This window comes from Rhamphochromis sp. 'chilingali' (assembly GCF_963969265.1).
Source record: "Rhamphochromis sp. 'chilingali' genome assembly, chromosome: 2".
Lineage (NCBI taxonomy): Eukaryota > Metazoa > Chordata > Actinopteri > Cichliformes > Cichlidae > Rhamphochromis > Rhamphochromis sp. 'chilingali'.
Window position 1 is genome coordinate 19,182,365 of NC_137930.1, and position 24,231 is coordinate 19,206,595.

The following is a 24,231-nucleotide window of genomic DNA, read 5'->3' on the forward strand; positions in this document are numbered from 1 at the left end:
GTTAGTGAAGAAGTTGAGAGACAGACTCGCCTAGGTCAGACACAGAAAGCAAAAGCAGTCACAGTTAGTGCCATGCAGCAGGGTGAAAGACAACCCGCAGCTCAGCCTCCAGCCGAGGTCCAAGCCACCGTCCTGCAAACCCAAGCTGAAGTCCAGGCACAACGAGCAGCCCTGCATGAACTAACAGCACAGGTGTCTGTTTTGGCCAAGGCTATTGAGAAGGCTCTCACTTCAGAGGGAAGTCCCTCTGGGTCCACACAGGTCAGCTCACTTAGTACTGCCCAACCATCCAAGTCCTCTGTGAAAGGAAAATGCAGGCCCTGTATAACCCAAGGGATTGCCAGTTGTAACCACTGTTTCCAGTGTGGCCAGGAGGGACACCGGGCGGTGGGCTGTCTGTCCAAGAACAAATCGGGAAACATCAGAGGGTCACTGGGGAGGGACCACCAGTGATCAGACAAGAGCCAGGGTCCCAAACCATTGTAACAAACCATGAGAGCAGGACTCCAACTGATAATCAGCCACTCCTAAGGAAGAGAGCGGGGAAAGGAAACCGTGTAGCTCGACTGATAGGCAAAAGGTGTATGCTTACCTGTCACCTTAATGGGGTACCAACTGAGGTGCTACTGGACAGTGGTGCTCAGGTCACGATAATGGCAAAGTCGTGGCTAGAGAAGCACCTACCAGACACAAAAGTCAGGTCGCTTGAAGAGTTTTTGCCAAATGATCCACTCAGAATAACAGCAGCTAATGGGACGGATGTCCCCTTTGAGGGTTGGGCTGAGGTACTTGTGGAAATCAGAAGTGAAAAACATGGCCATATAGCCATACATGTACCCATGCTAGTGAGTCAGAGCTGTGTGAATGGTCTGTTATTAGGTTTCAATGTGATAGAGGAGCTCATCCTTGAAAGTCTGGAAAGATCAGGGAGTGTCATGTTAAGTGATTTGCTAGCAGAGGCATTAAAACTCCATCGAGATACTGCTGAAACAATTGTTTCTGTTGTCAGCGAAACCCCAACGGGCCAACAAACTAGGAATGAGATGATCAGATTAGGAAAGAGAGGTCTCACAGTTCCTAGTGGCCAAATATGTCAAGTGAAATGCCATATCAGGGGTTGGCCTGAGGAGGGGACAATGTTATTTGAACCAGCATTAAAAGGAGATGTCCCAGATGGACTGGATTTATTTCCTGCTTTAGTTAATGTGCCTCCTGGTGCATCTAAGACTGTAAAAATCCCAGTCTGCAATTCAACCAAACATGATATCTTCTTGCCACCAAGGATGGCCTTGGGCTGCATAGAAGGAATCATAGACAGCAGGCCAATAGATTTTGGTCCCCCTTATCAGCAGTCAGGGCAGTCAAGTACTGATACATATATACGTACCACGCAGGGTAGCCAAGCCAGTCACAACAGTATCCCAGAGACTTATACATCAAAAAAATGGCATCCTCCTGTTAACTTAGAGCATCTTGATCAGCAGCAGCAGGAAGTTGTGCGTCAGATGCTCTTTGAGGAATCTGATGTGTTTGCTAGAGGGGAGGGAGACATAGGTTGCATACCCAACTTGCAGCTGAAGATTAATGTAACCGACAACAATCCAGTACAAAAGTGCTATAACTCTATCCCTAAGCCTTTGTACCAGGAGGTTAAAGACTATGTAAAGAATCTCCTAGACAGAGGTTGGATCCGCAAATCTGTGTCCTCTTACTCTTCTCCAGTTGTCTGTGCCCGTAAGAAGGACCAGAGTTTGCGGCTATGTGTGGACTTTAGGGGACTGAACAAAAAAACAGTCGCAGATCGTCATCCCTTGCCGCGCATACAGGACTTACTTGACAACCTGGGTGGTAACACATGGTTCTCGATATTAGATCAAGGAAGCGCATATCACCAAGGGTTTGTAAGTGAGGAATCCAGACACCTTACAGCTTTCAGCACACCGTGGGGGCTTTATGAATGGATTCGAATCCCATTTGGTTTGACAAATGCACCTGCAGCATTCCAAAGGTGTATGGAGGGAGTGCTGGACGGAATTAGAGATGAGTGCTGTGCTCCATATCTTGATGATGTGTTGTGTTATTCTACATCCTTTGAGGCACATGTCAACCATCTCAGACAAGTTCTGGGCCGCATGAGAGAACACGGAATCAAACTGAGACCCGCGAAGTGTGAGTTGTTCAAAAGAGAGGTTCGTTATCTTGGACGTTTAGTATCAGGAGATGGAGTTAAGATTGATCCAAAGGACTTGGAGGCCGTCATGGCTCTGAAAGATAAAGTGCCTCACACTGTTGGAGATGTTAAGTCCTTGCTGGGATTCCTGGGGTACTATCGCTCCTTCATTCAAGACTTTTCCCGGTTGGCCAAGCCACTGTTTGAACTTCTCCAGAAACCTAGCAATCCTGACAAAGGTAAAAACAACAATCAACATGAGACAAATGGAAACAAAAGCAGAGCTAAGAAGGAAGAAAAAGGACAGCTGCCATCAAAAACACCCATCAGATGGGCAGCAGAGCACCAGGCTGTTTTGGCTAAACTTGTGGATGTGCTGACGACTCCACCCACCCTAGCATACCCAAACTTCAACCTCCCATTCATTCTACACACAGACGCATCAGGTGACGGATTAGGTGCAGTGCTGTACCAGAGTCAGGAAAACAAGTTACGTGTCATAGGATATGGCTCAAGAACACTGACATCGGCTGAGAGAAACTATCACCTTCACTCTGGTAAGCTCGAGTTCTTAGCACTCAAGTGGGCCATCTGTGATAAGTTTCGAGACTGAATGTGTGAATGTCTGAAATGTGTGGCTGGTAAATCTGGATTACACTAATAGTTAAAAAGTTAAGAGATAAAAAGACTTATGGGGATGTTAGTTCAGTTTATGTCTTCATACAAGGAAAAAAGGGAACACCCCAGTTATAATTTGGTCTTTGTTATATCGTTCAGTGTTAAATCAGTATTTTTTCTAATTACACTTTACACCTTCCATGGCATCACTTGAAAAATACCACTAGGTGGCGCATAGCGGCCAGGAGGAGCGTAAACCCCCCTCTGGGAGGCAAATCTGCAGAATAAATCCTGCAGTTGAAACGTAAACAAGTTCATGATCTGTGCCTCTTTATTTCAATACACAGCTATAGGATCTAGGATCGCACCCCTCCCAGGCACCTGTCACAGCCAGGGGGGCAACAGAGTCATAGCTTGCACTGACACTTCAAAGCGACGAGACCAACTAGTAAAAGATTCAGTCCCATCTGTCAGGGCACTGGAAACGGTATGGTGGGCGGGAGCAGCAATAGTCCGTATTGCATCCACTGACCTCGAATGTGGCACAGGAGAAGAGCGCAGCTCATGCACAGATTCACTCTCGTCAGCTGACATGTTCCCAACAAATATCCAGCTCAAAAAAAAAATCACAAAAATCACAAAAACAGAGAGAAAAGCTGCAACAATCCTTACTATCTCCAAAAATTATTACTGTTATTATTTTCAGTTCATCAGCTGTTCACAGAGAGGGATAAATCCCAGCGGGAAAAAAAAACGATCTTATCCGCAGCTTGGGAGTAAAACTCACCAAATACACAGATCCATCAAGAAAATAAATCCCACCGCTGCCACCAGATGTAACGTGAGGGTTCACTAGATGGTTTGGAATCTCTCTGAATAATTAGGAACAGCAAGATGGAGACGGATAACTTTTTAGCAGCCACTTTACTCTCAGCACACCGCAACAACAACCCACACTTCCTGTGTGCCGCCCTCATGAATAAATGTAAAATGGCGCCGGTGAGGTCGGCTGCCGTGCTGGATGCTCTGCCCTAACTTCTCCACTTTTTGCAGTTTTTCGTCACTTTTTGCTATATCTGCGATAATCTTGCATTGGCATCATGCAAAACACACAAATCCGCTACAGTAGAGACACTTTGGTTTCTATTGGTCTGCAATACGCGAACATTTCACCATGTTTAACTCCGGACCCAACCTGGCCAAAGGAGATCCTGAGAGAGAACAAAGGACGCGACCCTAAGCGACGGCCTCGAGGTAAAAGAGCCGGCATCAGGAACAGGCTACGGGCTCGCGCACACCGCGCACCCATGCCCAGTATCCTGCTAGCCAATGTTCAATCCATCGAGAACAAGCTTGATGACCTCAGAGCCAGAATCAAGTTCCAGAGAGACATTCGGGACTGCAACCTCCTCTGCTTCACCGAGACTTGGCTGAACCCAGCGATACCAGACCACGCCGTGCAGCCGACGGGGTTCTTTTCGGTTTAACGCATGGACAGGACAATGGAGTCGGGGAAGAAAAGAGGTGGTGGAGTGTGTTTGATGGTGAACAACAGATGGTGCGACAGCACAAACATCTCCCCACTCACACGCTCTTGCTCGCCCAATCTGGAGCTTTTGATCGTTAAGTGTCGCCCTTTCTATCTCCCTCGGGAATTCACTGCGGTCATTGCCTGCACTGTTTACATTCCGCCTCACACGGACTCGGACACTGCCTTATGTGAGCTACATGAGGCTCTCACACATCAACAAACACTTCACCAAGATGCCGCACTCATTGTTATGGGAGATTTTAACAGAGTGAATCTCAAACGGACATTTCACAACCTTCACCAGCACATCAACTGCCCCACCCGGGGCACGAGGACATTAGACCACTGCTACACCCTGTTCAAGAACTGTTACAAGGCTCAGCCCCTGCCGGCATTTGGAAAATCGGACCATTCCGCCATCTTCCTCATGCCTGCTCACAAACAAAGGCTAAAGCAGCAACCACCAATCAGGAGGGAGGTCGCTCGCTGGACGGACCAATCGGTGGCCGCGCTGCAGGACGCACTGGATGACGCAGACTGGGACATGTTTCGGCGCAGCTCTGATGACATCAACATGTTTACGGAAGCGGTTGTGGGATTTATCGGGAAACTAGCGGACGACACAGCAGAAAGAACTATCATCCGAACGTTTCCCAACCAGAAGCCGTGGGTGGATAAAAACATCCGCGACGCTCTGAGATCACGCACCGCTGCCTACAATGAAGGGCTTGTCTCCGGTAATATGGACCTATACAAGGCTGCGTCCTACAACGTGCGCAGCGCGGTCCGAAAGGCAAAGCGGAGCTACAGGGAAAAACTAGAGTCACAACTACGACAGTGCGACTCTAGGAGCCTGTGGAAAGGACTGCGGACTATAACGGACTATAAACGACCAGCTTCTTCAATGATGAATGCAGATGCTTCACTGGCTGATGAGCTGAACACGTTTTATGCTCGCTTCGACGCCGCAGCAATTAAAACAACAAACGGCTGCGCGCGCTCGGAGTGCACCAGTGAAGAAAATGCATTCGTCATCACAGAGCATGCCGTGAGGAACACCTTCAGGAGGGTGAACACCAGGAAGGCAGCAGGACCAGATGCAATCCCTGGCCGGGTCCTTAGAGCCTGCGCTGATCAACTAGCACCGGTGTTCACGGAGATCTTCAACCTCTCCCTGGCCCAAGCTGTGGTTCCCACGTGCTTCAAACAGTCCATTATTGTCCCTGTTCCAAAGAAACAACAGCCCGCTTGCCACAATGACTACCGTCCAGTAGCACTGACTTCAATTGTGATGAAGTGTTTTGAAAGACTGATGAGAGATCACATCACTTCTTCACTTCCTGCCACCATCGACTCACTTCAGTTTGCTTACCGGACTAATCGTTCCACAGACGATGCCATATCTCACCTGCTCCACACATCCCTGAGTCACCTGGACACTGGCAGAGGGAATTATGTTAGGATGCTGTTCGTGGACTACAGTTCAGCATTCAACACAATAATTCCCTCTAAGCTTTTCACCAAGTTGACGGATCTAGGACTCAGCTCATCACTGTGTCAGTGGATCCTCAACTTCCTCACAGACAGACCCCAATCAGTGAGGGTGGGAAAACAAGTCTCCCCCTCCATCTCACTCAGCACTGGAGTGCCTCAGGGCTGTGTTTTAAGCCCCCTGCTGTACTCACTGTACACTTATGACTGTGTAGCCACATCCGACACCACCTCCATTGTCAAGTTTGCTGACGACACTGCTGTTGTGGGCCTGATCTCCGACAACATCGAGACGGCCTACCTGGAGGAGATTAGGAACCTGGAGACCTGGTGCCAGGAGAATAACCTCCTCCTAAACATCAGCAAGACTAAGGAGCTGATCGTGGACTTCACTACAAAGCAGGCGAGGAATTACAAACCCCTCATCATTAGTGGCACGCCAGTGGAGAGAGTGGACAGTTTCCGATACCTGGGTGTCCACATCACTCAGGACCTGTCATGGTCCTGTCACATCAACACCCTGGTTAAGAAAGCCCGTCAGCGTCTCTTCTTCCTCAGAAGACTTAGAGACTTCCATCTGCCACTGAAGGTGCTCAAGAACTTCTACTCCTGCACCATCGAGAGCGTCCTGACGGCAAACATCTGCACCTGGTTTGGGAACAGCACCAAGCAGGACAGACGAGACCTGCAAAGGGTGGTGCGCTCGGCAGAACGCATCATTCAATCAGAGCTCCCTGACCTGCTGTCCATCTACACCAAGTGGTGCAAGTCCAAAGCCAGGAAGATTATGATGGACCTCTCCCATCCCAACAATGGACTCTTCTCACTGTTGAGGTCTGGGAAGCGCTTCCGCTCCCTTAAGGCCAAAACAGAGAGAATGAGGAGGAGCTTCTTCCCCCAGGCTATTCGGGGCCTGAACCAGGTGTAGGACTGGACTCTCCCAAACACGTCACTATAAGACTGGACTCTCACACACGTCACCACACGCACTACCACACATTTCCTATAATCCTATAATTCCTATAATTTATAATCCTTAACTTTATAATCTCTTCTGCTATTTGCACATTCTTTACTGTAAATTCCTAAGTTAATTTGTAAATTTTTGTAGTAAACTGTAAATTGTAAATATTGTAAAACTTTTCTTCTGTCATTTAATGGTTGGGCATTGTACAGCTACAAGCATTTCACCCCCATGTCATACTGTGTATGGTTGTGTGTGTGTGACAAATAAAATTTGAAATAAAAATTTGAATTTGAATACTTCACTGACCTCTCAGAAGCCAGGAAATCTTAAACTCAGATCAAAACAGGGAAAACAACCAGGTAGATATAACACACACTTATTACTGGTTTGAACATGCATGTCTAAACATTCAAACATGTAAACATGTAAATATCAAAACACGTAACCACCAAATAGCTACATAACTAGCTTTATAACCCTTGTAAACACCTCTTTGTATATCAAATTAGATTTAAGTTTACTTCTACACTTTACAGTATGATGGATTATGCAGAAAAAGTAGAATTGGGCTGAAAGATCTATCTCTTTATCACCTATTCAGGTTGTAAATCGTGTTTTTAAAAAGTAACTAAGTAACTAAGTAATTAACTACTTTTGAAAATAAGTAATCAGTAAAGTAACGGGATTACTTTTTGGGGGAAGTAATCAGTAATTAGTTACTGATTACTTTTTTCAAGTAACTTGACCAACACTGCTTATAACTAACGGTTATTTGAGTTGTTGTTGCTTTCCTATCAGCTTGAAGCAATCTGGCCATTCTCCTCTAATCTCTGCCATCAACAAGACATTTTTGACCAGAGAAGTTCTTGTTTGTAAAATCTAGACTTGGTTTTGTGGGGAAATCCCAGAAGATCAACAGCTTCTGAAATACTCAGACCAGCCAATCTGGTACTAACAACCATGCCACATTCAGAGTAACTTAAAATGTCTAAATTCCTAAATGCTCCTGCAATGTGATCGGCTGTTTCAATATTTGCCTTATTTGCCTTGATGAATAGCTGAACAGGTGTGAGTGCGTATACACCTGAACCTGACTTTCATTTTACTCTCAAACACTTCTTTTTTAGTGAAGCAGCTTTTTCATGTCACTTTCGTAATGGTCAGAATTGATTCATTTTTGCTTTTCTTAGATGTAAAAGTAGCTTATGTTAGATGCCCAGCTCTTCCTATCCACAAGCCAAGCAGTTCTTTTATTATTTCCATTACTCAGTAGTGTATTAATCATTTTTATATTTGAGTGTTTCCATTTGCAAACTACTCTTTAAAAATGTACGCCACGTGTTATTTCTACCACAGGCTTCTTCTTTTTTTTTTTTGAGGGATTTTTTTATATTGCTTCTATTACTTATTTTAATTAATACGTGTTTGTTCTATATGTTTGGTTCAACTTCCCTGAATCAGTGTTGTTTCCTCAGTGGACTAATTTCCTCACAGTAATCCACAGCTGATAATTGTAAATGGTAAATGGCCTGTATTTATATAGCGCTTTACTAGTCCGTAAGGACCCCAAAGCGCTTTACATATCCAGTCATCCACTGTATTCCATTGTATTCTTTGTCTCCTGTTGTTGTTGCTGAATGTGATTCACAAGTACTATATTTACAAACCACTTCTTGATAACCCTGGGTGTCACTTATTGTAGATGAGCAATCCAGAATTTGACGCAACTTGGGCTGAATAAATCGTCTAACCTAATGAGACATGCAGCCCAGAGAGTGAATTGCTTGCTTTCCTCATTACCTTTCGGGAACTCTTTCTGATAATAATCACGGCGCTTAATGAAATAAGAGCTAAGGGAGCCTTTTCAAGAATGTTTTTTAAATGACCTCATCTTAACCCAATCAGGCCCAATCAATGTTATAAAAATATTCACACCTTTCCTGTTTTCAGGAGCTTGAATCATGTTTTCAGTCATGTTTTGTCCATCTTCTAAAGCTACTTTTTTAAAATACAAAATTACCCTTTTTGAACAACAAAGTAAATGAAGGCATTTTTTTAACTTAATATGCACTTGTATAAACAGTTTATAAAGCTTTTTAACTGAAAAAGGGGATTTTTAAGAAAGTAATTAAAACCTTTTCCCAACATATAAAGCAGGTTTTCATTGGACTGTAACAAGTCCAGTGAAAAACTAAGTATACACTTAGTCCTTCCATAGGAATAAAGAGGTTGGGAATCCAGTCCAGTGAACCTGATTAATTGATCACTGATGATTAATTGATCATCATTAGATAAGTATCATGTAAGTACCATTCATGAATTAATGTATGCTGTGGCATTCAGGTATGTGTTAACACAGTGCATCAATTATTACAGTAGTTGATTTCCCTGCAAAATTCCCCCCAAGATCAGACCATATAATGCTAAGAAATGCTGTAAAAAACAAACAAACAAAACAAACCCAAGAGCTACATCTCAGTTTCTGCGGGCCTCAGTTAGCATGTTAAATGCTACCGGTTGTGACAATGTAAAAAGAAAAAGACAAGCATGGATTATATGCAAGGGTTGCCAGGAAAAAGCCTCTCTAAAAAGAACCTGACAGCACAGCTTAGGTGTAAAGGCTTCTTCTGAACAACATCCTTTCGACAGATTGGACCAAAATGGAGATGTTTGCTCATAACGTACAGCATCAGGTTTGGTCGAAACAAAACACAGCCTATCAGCATGAACAACTCATCAAGCACTGTGGTTTGGTGGTGATGATTTGGGGTTGTTTTGCATCTAGAGGACCTGAGCTCTTGCAGTCACTGAGTCAACCATGAACTCCACTGTATACCAATGCATTCTAGAGTCAAATATGAGGGCTTCTAAAGCTTGGCTGAAACTGGGTCATGCAACAGGACAATGATCCCAAGGATCGAATGTACAACCAAAAAGGTTGGAAAAAAACATATCAAGATGTTGCAATGGTTCAGTCAATGCTCAGACCTCAGCCTGACTGAACTGTTGTGGTGGGAGCTTAAAGAACTGTGCATAAACAAATGATCACAAACATCAATGAACTGAAGCAAGGCTGTAAAGAAAAGTGAGCCAAAATTCCTCCACAGTGATGTGACAGACTGATAAAATCCTACAGAAAGGAGTAAGTTCAGGTTATTGCTACTGAAGGTGAATTTAGTGGCATTAACCTTACAGCATAAAACTTCACTATAGATTTTTTTGACTTTTTTAATGCTTTTTGTGTTTCCATATAAAAAGTCCTCCAACTCATTTTTTTTCTACAATTACTTGATTCTGGAGGTAGAAAAATATACAAGAGTATGTCACACAGTGGAAAATTGTGTTTTTATATTTTGTTTTGGATTGGACTGTGTTGGTACATAGTGTCGATTTTATTTGCATGATTTTATTGTAATAGTGATATTGCATGTTTGTTTATTGATATTCCTATTGCATGATTTTATCCCCATATTTATAGTGTGTGTTTAGTGTTGATTGAACAATATGTTTTTTTTATTCCACTGTGGATTAAGCGGACAATTGTAGGCACCTGTGAGGTGGGGGCGTTCCCCGAGGTGGCCTATCAGCCGCCAAACTGACTTAAGGGAGATGGTGAGCGCAAAGACTGAAAGAGAGACACACGAAAAGTGAAGAGCTGGAAACAAAACGCGTGCAAGCCAGCATATGAACAGAAGGACCTCCGGCCTGACTGTGGGGCGCCACGAGACATTCAGCGATCGGCCAGCATAACCCGGCGATCCACAGTAGGGCAGAATAGCGACCGTGGGAGGCGACGCGTGAAATCCACAGTAGGGCAGGGGTACGCCTCTGCCTGCATCTGTGAGTATCGCTTTCCCACTGTTGGGCGCTAGGAGTAGCTTTGCCGGGGAAGGGTGACAGCGGCTGCGCCGACAACGTTGCTGGCCCGTGTCTGTTGTTTCAGGGCGGAGCTACGAGGGAGGCCGTGCGCGGGTGTGGAGAGTGGCTGGACTGCACGATCGCGCACCGTCAGGTGGAGATAGGAGCCTCCTCCCTGGTCTTCTGCTGGCGAGATTCCCCATCCCGGAAGAGGAGTTCCTCTCCTGTCTCTTTCAGCTCAGGAGAATTTGCCCGCGTGTTGCTGGACTGTGAGAATTAGGACCCTGGGGGGAGTTTTTAGCATAGGGAAAAACATTCATTCAGCTTTGTGTTTTTAGTGTTTAAATCATTCCGGCCGGCCGGGTTTTTAGCGGGTTGCAAACACTATTTTTATTGTATACGGGGATTTTAGCTTGTATTTGTGACTCTGGCTGTGGTTTTTTTTGTTTTTGTTTTTGTTTTTTGTTTTTTAAATGGAAAATAAATGATGTGTTTGACGCCAGCTAAGTTTCTGTGCTCTGAGCGCTGACCCACTCACTCCCCTTTCTGCTTGTATGTATACAGACGTGGTGGTGAAGATTTAGGTCCACCAGTTTAGCGGCTACAAGTATATAAAGGGTGTTCTTTTATTTAATGGAGTTAGACTAGTAGATATGTCTGTTTGTTGTCATTTGTATAATGTCTTCTTGACCTCATAGCTGGGAAGTCACACGTGTAACTAGCATGAATAAAGTCTGCATTCTATTTACGTTTTGGGCATGTGGGCTCATTTATATTATTAGTTCCATATGTGGCTTTTCCACTATATGGCACAACACATGCCATAAAAAAGATGATAGTCCAGCCGCTCTTACATCACCGAGGGCAGTTATGTGCAGTAAATGGGAGTGGAGCAAGGTTATAATCCAAGATGCATCTCTCCCAGTGATGAGTAACAACAATAATAACCAACATACAGCTGCTAAAGGCAACAGTCATCACCCTCATGCTTAAAGATGCCAACATAGGTAAGAAAATAGGAAATAACTTGTAAACAGAATAATAATAACAACCTAGTTTATAGTATTTTTTTATCATGCACATAGTCTAAATTTAGTATCAGTGCGTTTTCATGTGAAAGGAAAAACAATCAGTGTTCATCATCATACATAGAGAAGCTGAGGTCAGCAGGGAGAGGACATAATCAGTCTGGTCATGTTTCCTACGCATAGCCTGCCACCTTGTGTTGAGAATCTATATTAAATCATATAGCGTTCGAGCTACCGTAAGTAAACTCTCCAATGTATAGTTTGCATTTTTTTCCCCCTAAATATAATACTAATGTGTAGTGCAAATTGCAATACATGTTGCATATTACAGTTTAAAAATTAGCTTGGGTCTTGCTACAATTAAAAGCTGCAGTTACCAGCACTGCTTGATCAAATATTTAAATAATTTAACTCATCAAAGCACCTCAGCTGTGGTAATAAGTAAAGAAATAGATGAATTAATTAAGTATATACAATAGAACTTTAATTTAAGCATATATAATTGTTCCCAGGTCAGAATTCTTTTTAAGTGATCTATTGAAGGTGCAATAATTAAGTGTATATAACAAGAGAATAGATCGTAAATGCCAATTTTTATATCATTATTTATTTATTTATTTTTAAACCCCACCAACAACACTAATATAGAAGTAGGCTAATTCTTCATACAGTAAAAGTTTATAGATGACCAGCTCTGGCTATTTTTTACACTTTTTCCTAGACTGAGCCCGCCTTTATCATGTGTTATTTGGTTTCCTTTACTCGTCATTACAGAGATTAAATAATGTAATGATTAAGACAGGCATTTTAAAATTTTTATCTAATTGTTTGCATCTTTAAAGTATTTTGAGTTTCTTCCTAAAACGCTTTACTCAGCATCCATTGTTTTTGTTTAAATTAGGGCTCTACAAAACAAGATTTCCTCTGAATAATTCATAGCCTTTGTCGTTAAATGTAATCAGTTTATGGGGCAGCTCAGAGGTTATGTAGCACATATTTCCCGCTGTGCTCTGTTGTATGCACGAGGCCGGAGGCGTCCGCGGATCACTCCAGGCCACGTTTTTACGTCACCTGCCACCATGTTGGATCCGGAAGTGGGCAGAGTCTGCAGGAATCTCGAGCCCAGCTGAACGTTAGCCGTCGGCTTCGCTCGATCGGTCCACCGCTTTCCGATTTTCACCTCTAACCTTCAGGTTACATGCTGCGTGGCTCTCTTGCTGGTCGAAGTCGGCGCCTTTCTTCGGATTTTATCGTTTTTCGGCATCAGCTATGAGTACTCTCACGCAGAGAACATCGGGCCTCGTCCAGCGGCGGACCGAGGCCATTCGCAGCGCCGCCGCCGAAAAGGAGAAGGAGTCCGGCGGTGAGGAGGACGAAGTGCGCCGCGGGGAGGAGGAAGACGACGACAAAGGGGACTCAAAGGAGACCAGACTGACGCTAATGGAGGAAGTGTTGCTCTTGGGCCTCAAGGACCGAGAGGTGAGCGCTGTTTTGCAGTCCAGCTTAGCAGACTGGCTAGTAACTTAGTCGCTACACTTGACATTAACTAATGTTAGAGTTTACTGTGCGTCACCAGTCGTGGTTGTCAACAAAGCCAACTCTGGTTTATTAAAGCGCTAGTTAAAAGTTTCCCGGAATGCTGTGTTCATGTAGCACATCTGGAAGTGTATTGATTCACAGTGTGTCGTTGCTAAGCTTGCTAGCAGATGTCATGTAGCTTGTATTTAAGCGCATCGAAATGTTTTGCGCTGCGTTTTGTTGTTGGCTCTCAAGGTTACAGAAAAAAATGGGGGGTGGTGGAGAGTGAAAACAATTATCAGGTTTGTTGAGCTTCTTAGCTCGGGTTTCTCCAAGCGTTCACTTGACAACTCGCCAGCGAGTCACCGCTTTCCTTTTCATCTCGCTTTGCTTCAGCTCCTTCCAACACGTCAGCTAAGTTAGCGAGTGTGTTTTTTTCTCCACCCAGGGCTACACGTCTTTCTGGAACGACTGTATTTCTTCCGGCCTTCGAGGTTGTATGCTTGTAGAGCTGGCTCTCAGAGGGAGGTTACAGCTGGAGGCGTCCGGTGTGCGAAGGAAAAGCCTGCTGGCAAGAAAGGTGAGAACTATTATATTGCGATGTTTGTGCGTGTGTGTAGGGGGGGAAAGGACCAGTTTGTCCGGTTAAATGCTTTGACGTAGTGGACACTTGACACTGTTTGCTTTTCTTCTGACGAAGAAGGAAGCATTTTTTTTGTCGGGAGATTTACACCTAGTTATCTATGTAATTCCTCCTCACACAGGATGTGTCTACATCACAATTCCACAGACAGCAGCCATCATTATTAAAATGTTTACCTTTCTCTGGCAAGGTGATCTGCAAGTCAGATGCTCCAACAGGAGACGTGCTGCTGGATGAGGCCTTGAAACACATTAAAGAAACTCAGCCTCCAGAGAATGTCCAGAGCTGGATAGAGCTACTGAGTGGTGAGCTAAGGACTGCTGTATTTGTTAGCCAAACCTAGTGGTGATCTGCTTATTGTTTCACCTTTTCGGTCACATAGGTGTCTAAAATGTTGGGGCGGAGGAGTACTGGTTGCTTATGTGCAATGTAATGTCACATTTGTCAGTAGCAGGATTAATTGATTTTTAAAATTGTTTTAAAAATACCTTGTAGTGCCCCAAGTGGCAATTGTTGGAAATGCAGTAGATAATTAGGGATGCACCAATCTGTCAGTAGATGTCAGTCTTGGTGTTCGTTGTGTGAGATGACATTCACCAATGGCAGTAGTTAGCGTTTATCTGTAGTCCCAAAACTTTTCCAAGATGGATAAATATCAAAAGACTGTGTAATGATGAAGATTTATTACACTTTAAACATTTATTTTTAATTAAAATACATTTACATTTTGTGCACTGTCACAGTCTGCAAAATGTAACAAAATATAACAATGGGTGCATCCTTTATAAAAGCAACACAGGAAGCATTTTTGGCTCCTGTTCTCAGCTAAGAACCTTAAAGGGGAAAAATGACCTCGGCATGCACGTCATTTATTTTGTTGCGTCTGAAAGCCCATCTCAATGTTGTCACGTAGGCGAGACCTGGAATCCGCTCAAGCTGCACTATCAGCTGCGAAATGTCAGAGAACGTCTGGCCAAAAACCTGGTGGAGAAAGGTGTCCTCACCACAGAGAAGCAGAACTTCTTGCTTTTTGATATGACCACGCATCCGCTTACCAACAGTACCATTAAACAGGTATGCAAATGTTCACTTTGTTCTGCAATCATGATCAAAATTTTGATTCAAGCATCATTGCATATCATTAGTGGGGGAGGTTTGTGTTTTTTAGTTTGCGTGCGGGAACTGTCAGCTATTTAGGAGCATGTTAGTCACACCCTCAACTTCATTTGATAGAGGTTTGACCTATATTTGCACTTTTTTTTTCTTCACTGGATTCAGTTAAAGTAGAGTTGACAAACTGCACAAGTATTAGTGCAAAAGGGGTAATATTCCCCTCTTATATATTCTCTCATATTTTAACTGGATGGCAAATCATTTTCACTTCATGGTTGTATAGTTAACAACCTTGATTTTGGTCTAGCATTAAAACAAGCAGCTATAGGAGGACAAGAAGTCTGGCAGCGATATATGCTTATTAGTTAGCTGTAACATAACCTTCTATGCAAAAAACCAACTGTTTAGTTTCCGGCCTCGAGAGGCTAAAGCAAACTTCCTGTCTGACTGCTGAAGTGGTTAAAGTCTTGCTAAACATGAAGCTACAAATGTGACTTTAAAAAAAAAAAAGTTTTTATTTTAGTTATTTAATTATTTATTTTGTTGTTTATGATATTTGTATACGTGCAGAACTGTGTGAACTTTGGTTTTATGTTAAAGTGCTTTATAATAAAGGTATGGTGTGGTACAGATTCTGAGTTAGAGCCTGAATAGTGTAATGATCTAATTGAATCTAATTCACATTAATTCTAACTATAAAACTCTATAATATTTACTGTTACTACCTGCAGCGCCTTGTCAAGAAGGTCCAGGACTCTGTTTTGGAGAAGTGGGTCAACGATCCCCACCGCATGGACAAGCGGGTTCTGGCCCTGATTCTGCTGGCTCACTCGTCCGATGTTCTTGAGAATGCCTTTGCCCCGCTCCAAGACGAACAGTACGACCTCGCCATGAAGAGGGTTCACACTCTGCTAGAGCTGGAGCCAGAGAAAGAGAGCGCTAAGCCCAATGTCAATGAACTAATGTGGGCCGTGGTGGCCGCCTTTACTAAATGAAAGCACCTGATTGGTTGGACTGAAAGGTGGTCTGTATTATTTAATTGGCTGAAGGACTTAATGAGACAGACTTCACCCTAATGAGACAATCTGTTTTGGTTGGGGAGCTTGTTTAGACATCTCTTCTGGATGATATTTTGGTGGTAGTCCATATTAACACACAGTCTTGATCGGTGGTGGGCTTCACCAAGCTAACAGTGGGACGGGCTAGATGACTCTCTAAAATGGAAACAACTGGCTGCTTTCACACAAGTGAGGTACATCATCTGCCACTGCAAAGGATATACTTATACAAACATCAACACTACATACAGGTGGGTTTCTATTCGTTAGATGACATCGGAGAGCACAGTAGCTGGCAACAGTAGTCATGGTGAATATGAAGATATTGACTGGGGCCGAGTTTCCCTTCAGCACAGAGGAAACGTCATCTCTTCATCACTTCAAGATCTCCATACCCTGCCACATGCTAACGCGAGGACAAAGGATGAGCAACGCTCTTTCTGCTCTCGCAGGTCTCCCGCTTCCACCTGTTCGTTTCCACTTGAGTTAAGAACGCATCTCTGGGTTCCCATTATTACAGACTACCTGACTGTGTCAGATTCATTTTGTCCTTGCTTTAATTTTTCTTTCCTCCTTTCCCCTCAATGCCTCTTGAGGGGGAAAGAGGGGCTAAACACAAGTTCAGTTCCTTCACCAGTAAGTGTGAGATCATTCGGCCCTTATAGAGATTTAAAATGTGCAATCTAACAAAGCTCTCATTAGTTTACTGGTTTTTCAAGGGTCCATTCTGTGTGTAGAGAGCGCAGCTAGTCTTCCGTTTCTGTTTCTGTTGCTGATCGATGCTTGGAGTAGCCTGCCATTAATTAACTTTTTGCACAGCTGCTAGCCCTGCAGGTAGGTTAGTATTTATAGGTGTCTTCTCGGGTTGTGTAACCCACTTGTGACAAAGGGATTTGATGATTATAAACTTTAGAAACTATGGTAAAGGAGAAAAAAACGACAACAAAAAATCTCAATCCAGCTCTATAAATATAAAAAATTAAAAAAACAACAAAATAAATAATTCCCTTGGTGATTTAAAAAAAAAATGCTCCTGCTACTTATATTTCTAAATGTGAATCGAGATGTAAAGATGCAGGGGGAAAAGAGTAGTGGTCGAATTTGGATATTTAAAAAAACCCTCTGTGACACTTACTGTGATCATTAGTGTTTACTTATACATATTAAGGATTTGTTAGCCAAGCAGGTTAGCTATTTTAGTTACTACAAAAACATATTTTCTCACTTAAAACTAGTGGTATGTAGACATAGAAGTGCTATTTAGGTTTAACAATATTTTCATTTCCCTGAAAATTGACAAAAATATTAGTTGAATTTCCTTTTGTCATCGTAGTTAGTATAAAAAAAACAACCCAAAAACAAAACAGAAAGTTAGAGGCAAGTCTTGTGTAGGAGTTTCCACACATGACTAATCGACAAGCATAACCTGTTTGCATTTCCTCTGAAGAAATCGTCCTGACATGATCATGTGATTTATTCCAGTTGTTACTTTTAGAGGTAAGTGAGAAAATGTGTTGTGTAGTTATGGAAAGTCAAGACTTTCCATGTATCTCAGCTTAATTGTCATTTCATGATTACATGCTCTTTTTGTTCTGTTTAATCGGCCCCTGTGGGCATGTTGTATGGTTTGATACATGGAAATGATGGCGGAGGTTACATGGGGTCTTGGTAAATCCCTGTTTGTGACTGAAACATCTTAACGTCTAATGGAGAGGAAATGAACTCCAAACACGCTTTGGTCTGGGAAAAACTTGTTTCATTGTAAAATTATGATTATAAAAACACCGTCTGATCAATGTGGTCTGTGTATGAAGTTACATCGCCTGTTTTATTTTTGCCTTTCTTCTACCTGCACAGTACCAGTGGGTATGAAGAACTGTTGAGACACGTTTACAGCAACAAGACCATGCTTGTTCTCGGTGGAGGGCTGGGATGTTTGTGGATGTAGCTACAGAGAAAACGGCTTGTATGTAATTATTAATCATTTTATGTGTACGGTCTAATTGAATTCAGTGAAAGGGATCTCTCCTATCCTCTATAATTCTGTATGCTTTTTGTATTACCACAAAAAAATAAACTAAGGATCCTTTAAGTGCCTGAATTTATAATGTTTTGCTGCAGTTTTTCTTTCAGAATTTATGGTTAAAAACGGGCTTGCTCTTATCAAGATTTTGATCCCTTAGGTAGATCGTCTGATTTGCATTCTTCTAGCACTAGTTGGTAGATGAATCTCTTCAGTGAATATAAACCTTTGCAAGATTTGTTCAGTGATCAAAGGGGAAAAAAATGTTGGTACTTGTTTTCAGTGGTAGAAGTGTGCTTCTAATAATCAGTAGGTAACAAATAATTGATAATAGGTTGTAGAAATTATATTTATGACAGAAAGTTGATCAGTTTCTTTCTTTAACTTAAAAGCCTACACATCAGTCTCTGAAATTCATTAACTAACATGAGCCAATTTGTTACCTTTGTGGAACAGTTTGGGGTTTTTTAGTGATCTCAACCAAGAAATAGTATGCGACAGCATTTCCCATCAGACTAAACTTCTTTTGCAACTTCCAGTTGCAATGATTACAGGGATCTCATGTTACCTTCTCATTCTTTGTGAACTCTTCGCTTCAGCTACACAGTTTCCATTACAAACGGGAGTGGCTTCTTGCCTAACTCTTATCAGGAAGCAAATTATTTCTGGGATGTGCAGGTGAAAACATGAAATGAAACTAAGGTGAATCGTTTTATTGGGGGGAGAGTAACACACACACAAAGAGTTCCCTGAAGCTATTTAACCTTTAAATACAATGAAACTTGGATGCATTTTATGTTTGTATTTTTAACAATAAATATAATTTTTTAATAAGTGGGTAGTCAACTTTCTTTGAGGCCAGAAGTTTGTGAACCACTGCTTTAAACAGAAATTTCACCATTTTGTACCATATTGACAATGTGTATGTGAACTTTGTCAGATCAATGTATTTCACAGCAAACGTATTCTCAAAGTTGGAGAACACCGGCCTTCCTAATTGTGTTACTAGATGCTCAATTATCCAGGTAAGGAAACCCCAAAAAGTTAATTCTCTGCATTCAGGTAGATGTCGCGTTTTCCTCAGTCATCCAGGTGACTTCCTCAGTGTCAGCTGACTGCAGGTTTCCCCAGCCTTACAAACAGCACATTTGCATGATGACCGAAACTATCACCACTAGTCAACAATGACCTGTGAGGTCAGTTTCATGATCGTTAGTATGCAAGTTGTCGTCACCATTGATCACTGACCATCGATCAATGGCTATGAGTACCATCCACAGAGAGTTGGGGAATGGCAGCGATGTAAGAAGGTGAAAGATGTACGCTTGGTCCACTGGAAACACTACGTCCAGATGAACAGAATCCATTGTTGGTGGGAATTCAGTTTAAAATGAGGTAGCAGCAAAGCAGAGCTGTGTAAAGTTAAAAATATAAATACAGCTAGTTCTTAGACATGTAAATAAATTGTTATAAGACAGATTTGAAGGCGGAAAGAATGCCAGCAGGATGAATTCTTTAAAAATGTCTGCAGTTAAGTACAGCCAAGATCCATTACTCTTTGACCTAAACCTGGGCTGGAAGACAGCTGCCTGCTGATGTACTCCAACACCTGTAAAGCCTTATGAGCCACGACTACATGTTTGGAATCCAAAAGATTTTAAACGCCTAATGTTTCCAGATTAGTTAGGTTTGCAGCACTTGGCAAGCAGATAATCATGTCCAATTTGTTTTGTTTTTTCCCCTAAATCTTAGATCAGAACTAGTTCCCAGAGAGACACATGATTGCTGCCTAACACTGAAATTAGATAGTTGGTGTTACACTCGTTGTTTTCATGTCTGCTACCACAATTCAGAATGTCTGCTGTGGGCACAATAGCTGTGGATGTGGAGTTAGAAACCCTTTTTAATCTAGTCATAAGTTTGCTTGGCGTCAGCTGCTCTTACAGAACCTGACACCAGCTGTCTCAAGTAACTAAAAACACAACGCTTATACTATTTAATAACAGACCCACCATCAGTAAGCCTTCTAATTCAGTTTTAACCATTTTCTGATCATAAAAAATGTGCATTGTTTGTATTCTTAACTACATTCACAAACTGCTTTCTGTCATAGCCACCATACAAACAGATACTACACATGACCAAGTAATACATTTACTGAATGTATATCTTTTAATGAACTGTTCATGACACACTTCCACTTATGCTGACATTTTTTAAATGCATTTTAAGTAGATTCACAGAATTTATAGATTCACAAGTGTCATTTCCTTTAGGTCCAAGTCAGTTAGTCTAAATGTCACACCTTAACCTATAACAGAGCCAACATGCATGAATGTCCACAGATAGTATACGGTGTATATACATGTGACAATCATCATCTTTAGCAGATATCATCCATTCTGAAGCTCCTGTTCGATCCAGTTCGTCACCGATCTGTATCAGCGGATCAACAGCATCCCACAAGTTTTCCTCTGGAGAGCTCCCGTCTTCCTTTTTGAGTCCACTGCCAGTCCAAATCCAGCGACTCCAGCAAGATGTGTCCACAAACATATGTACATCCCACTTACGGCTACCATATTGCCACCAGTTATGAGTCTATATATGAGACCCGTCTTTAATGTTAGGCTCACGGCCAGTCAGATTTACAGTACACGCTTCCTCTTGATGAGCTCTCACATCATGTCTCACTTGACATTTGCGACAGTCTTGTAGTGCTTGATAAGTATTTCCAGCAGTTTGTATTTCCAGTAGAGTTCATCACCGGCTTTACGAAGCTCGCGTGCGCAGAGTTCAACAGCGGCAGCAGCTCCTGAGGGTCTGTCTGAGGGAAGAAGACATCGGTAAGATCATATCAGTCGATTGCTCGCAATCTGTTAGTAAACTATCGGGCTTAACTAAAACTTCCTCAATCAGATCGGTTTATATATTCACCTTTGCTGGCCATTTTCTCAACGATAATAGTCCGAAAACGAGAAGCGCTTCACGGGATCGTTTTGCTTCTTCAGTGTTGAGACTTGATGTTCAGGAACAGGTTTGACCTATTGATAGCCCAGACTGCCTTTTAAGCATGCTATACGTCACACACATGCTCAGAAAGAAATCCCCCGTTGGTCACGAGTCAACTTCTTCCTCCTCCTACTTTGTTTACGAGCGTCTACAATCAGTAGTGTTAAAGGTTAAAATGGTTAAAACTTAGTATGTTTGCACTTTACTAAAGATATATACCCTGCCCTATTTTTCCCCCCGATAGTCACATTTAAAGTACATTTAAGAATAACACAGAGAATAGAAATGGACACGTACATATGTTTTTAAAAAAGTTAGAAGTCTCAGAATGAGCTCATAACCAAATGAAATAGAAAGAAAAACAACATCTGAACCAGTTCCACCGTGTCACACGAAGCAACATTTCATCAGACCAGTTTGTTGACTGCAAAAAGCTCACAAACCAACCATAAAGAAAACAGTACAGACTGTACGACAACAGTTCACAGCCACACTTTATGTCCTACCTGGCCGATAAGATTAGATATTTAGAAACAGTATTCTTTTCACCATGTACAGGACAGATATCATTGGACGTATTATATAAACACAAACACAGAATATTTAAAATAACAAGCTGCAGAAAATGTTTCTTTTACATCAAAACCTTGCATTAACCGGTGTCACGCAAGTTTCCGTGACTGAATTAATGCAAAAACAAACAAGGCCAACACCACTCTAATCACGTTACACACACCAGGCACGTGACCTGTTTACACTAGACGGTGATGAAAAACTTGGTGACGTGGAAGACAAAGATATGTGCATTGCGCTTCTTCCTTAAAAGTGCACTATTTGCATTTGTGCTTAGTACAAGCACCGTGAACTTGTTTGGGCATACCTTCTCCTTTCGTACGAAATGGGAAGTACGATAGTCGTATCACCTGACCACCGACGCTTAGAGAGTTGCAGTATTATTTCTTTATTTAAGGAAAAAGTATTTACTTTTGAGAACTGAGTCTAAACTTTAAGATTAAGAAATTTAGATTATTGAAAGTGCCACAATATAAATGTTTAATGTATGTGGCATCTTGGGTCTGTTAATACCATGCATTTACGCATGCAGACAAGGTCAAGACTGCCTGTGAAAGGTCAAAGCGAGTATCAGAGTAAGGAAGAAAGTTAAAGTGACTTTAAACGTGACGTGGTTGTTGGTGTCTGACGGGCTGGCCAAGAAATTTCAGACACTGTTGATCTACTTGGATTTCCCCACACGCCACCATCTCTGGAGTTTTAGTAAGAAAAACAGAAAATATCCACTCAGCTTAAAGCAAAAGAGGAAATTTCGGCCTCAACTCCCAGTGGCTTGCCATGATTAGACAGCAGAATATTCGAAAACTATTGCCTGGCCTGAGTCTCGATGACCACAGTGTACCAATCTTCTAATCCTGCTTCCAGCCTCTATGCCACAAATAATCAATAAAGCCACACTGAAGGCAACTAATGAAGTTTCAGCTAAGTATAAGTCAGCAGTTTAGCCAAGTGGCTGCCAAACACATGGTGGGCCTCCCTTTAAATGGTCATGTAATTAAGAGCAAATTTAGATTAAGAGCAAATTTTAAATTACATTTCTGCATTAAAAAAAAACATATAGAGAGTGAAAAATTATGTACGATATATTTATGGTGAATTAAAAGCCGAATTATACATGGTATATTAAAATGTCCTCGTGCTACCTAAAAACAGGCTAAAATCACCTAAAAGCATCACATCATTTTAATGTCACTGCTTATAGCAGAAACAGGCATGTATTAGTATAGTAATATAGTTTGTATACACTTGTATAATTCTATGTATATTTTTTATGTCTCTATATATAATACTTGTATGGCAATAAAGCAATTTTAAACGTTAGATGGAAAATGTCTTTATATTTTAATTACTGTACCGCTACTATTATTGTACTACACTACTATTACTGTAAACATACTTAAATGGGGGAACTCTAAGTGGCACCACTGCACATTTCACACATGCTGCTAGTTGTCCACAGAGCTCAGAAGTGACATGGTTACAGCAGGTGTGTCGCTGCTGCTGATAACAGCATTGTTAAATATACTGGCCTTTTATTGCCGTGTACTTAAGGTATATGTTTTGAATGTAAATCAACAGGCTTATCATGGTTTCTCTCTTGTGCAGTCTTGTGACCTTTTGTATGAAATTTTTTGTTGTTGTGCAACATCTCTGAGAGGAAATCACCCCATTAATGTTCCACTTCATGGTTGGGGTGTGTGTGAATGACGTTGCTTTGGTGGAAGTAAATAAATAAATAAATTGGAAAACACATTGGCTTTTTGGGGCTTTCACGGGTAGGTTTGAAGTCGGTGCTTGTGTTATTTGTGATGGGAGCAGGTAGCTTGTGTGAACAAAAAAGGGAGTTGACAGGCTTTGACCTTTGTTTGTGTAAATACTGACAAAAGAAGAGTACACAGATGTGACATTAATAGTCAAGCTGTTCTTTAAATAAGCCATTCATGCCATCTGGGTTGAAGTAAATTCAGATCATTTAATGTAAAAATTCTTAGGAAATGTGACTTTACCTAAAGGTATGCATATATGTGATGGGGAAAATCTGAAGTGGCATGTTTTAAAATTTATGAGAATAGGACGTCATAGCTCGTTTACTGAGACTCATGTAAACACTTCAGTAAAGTCTGCTTCAGTTACTATCGTCACATATTCAGAGGTATTCAGGTAGAAAGAAGAGAGGCTCACCCACCTGTTCTGACTTGGTGCAAAGTAAACAGTAACTGCAGCTGTGATACATACTGTATATGTGAATTTTTGCGTGTATTCATATAAAAACATTTTTTACCCCTGGTTTTGTGTGTTCATGTTCTGTTCTTTTGTATAATTAATCTATTTGCATGTTGTATATTCATTGTTTGTTCAGTAAAGTTCATTTATTTAAAAAAAAAAAAGTAACTGCATCTGCGTAAAAGCGAAATGTTGCCCTCTGCTGTCCGTGACCTGAAGTACAACGTAGTTTAAAAAGAAAATGATAAACGAGAGTTGTGTGTCGCTACAGTTAATATAATTACGTATGATCAGTGCACCCTTACAACCTTTGAAAAGTAAAACTAAAGCCAACTCAGCTAACTGATTAACTTATTAAATGAAATTAATTAATAACTGAAGTTCCTCTGGTTGTTGACTGTTAGTTGT

At 41.8% G+C, this 24,231-nt stretch overlaps 1 protein-coding gene across 1 annotated transcript; it reads left to right on the plus strand.

The window, feature by feature from the left end:
* The first annotated feature begins 12,747 nt into the window (after positions 1–12,747).
* LOC308391549 (Golgi phosphoprotein 3-like) lies at positions 12,748–17,359 on the plus strand. The gene is made up of 5 exons (XM_080874184.1): positions 12,748–13,142; positions 13,630–13,761; positions 14,015–14,129; positions 14,738–14,898; positions 15,669–17,359. Exons 1-5 carry the CDS (start codon positions 12,933–12,935, stop codon positions 15,930–15,932), a joined length of 882 nt encoding a protein of 293 aa, XP_080730310.1. The 5' UTR covers positions 12,748–12,932; the 3' UTR covers positions 15,933–17,359.
* The last annotated feature ends 6,872 nt before the right edge of the window (positions 17,360–24,231 follow it).

Coding starts and splice junctions, on each gene's coding strand:
- LOC308391549 (XM_080874184.1), top strand. CDS start 12,933: ATGAGTACTCTCACGCAGAGAACATCGGGCCTCGTCCAGCGGCGGACC. Junction 13,762..14,014: donor AAAGCCTGCTGGCAAGAAAG/GTGAGAACTATT, acceptor TTCTCTGGCAAG/GTGATCTGCAAGTCAGATGC. Junction 14,130..14,737: donor CTGGATAGAGCTACTGAGTG/GTGAGCTAAGGA, acceptor GTTGTCACGTAG/GCGAGACCTGGAATCCGCTC.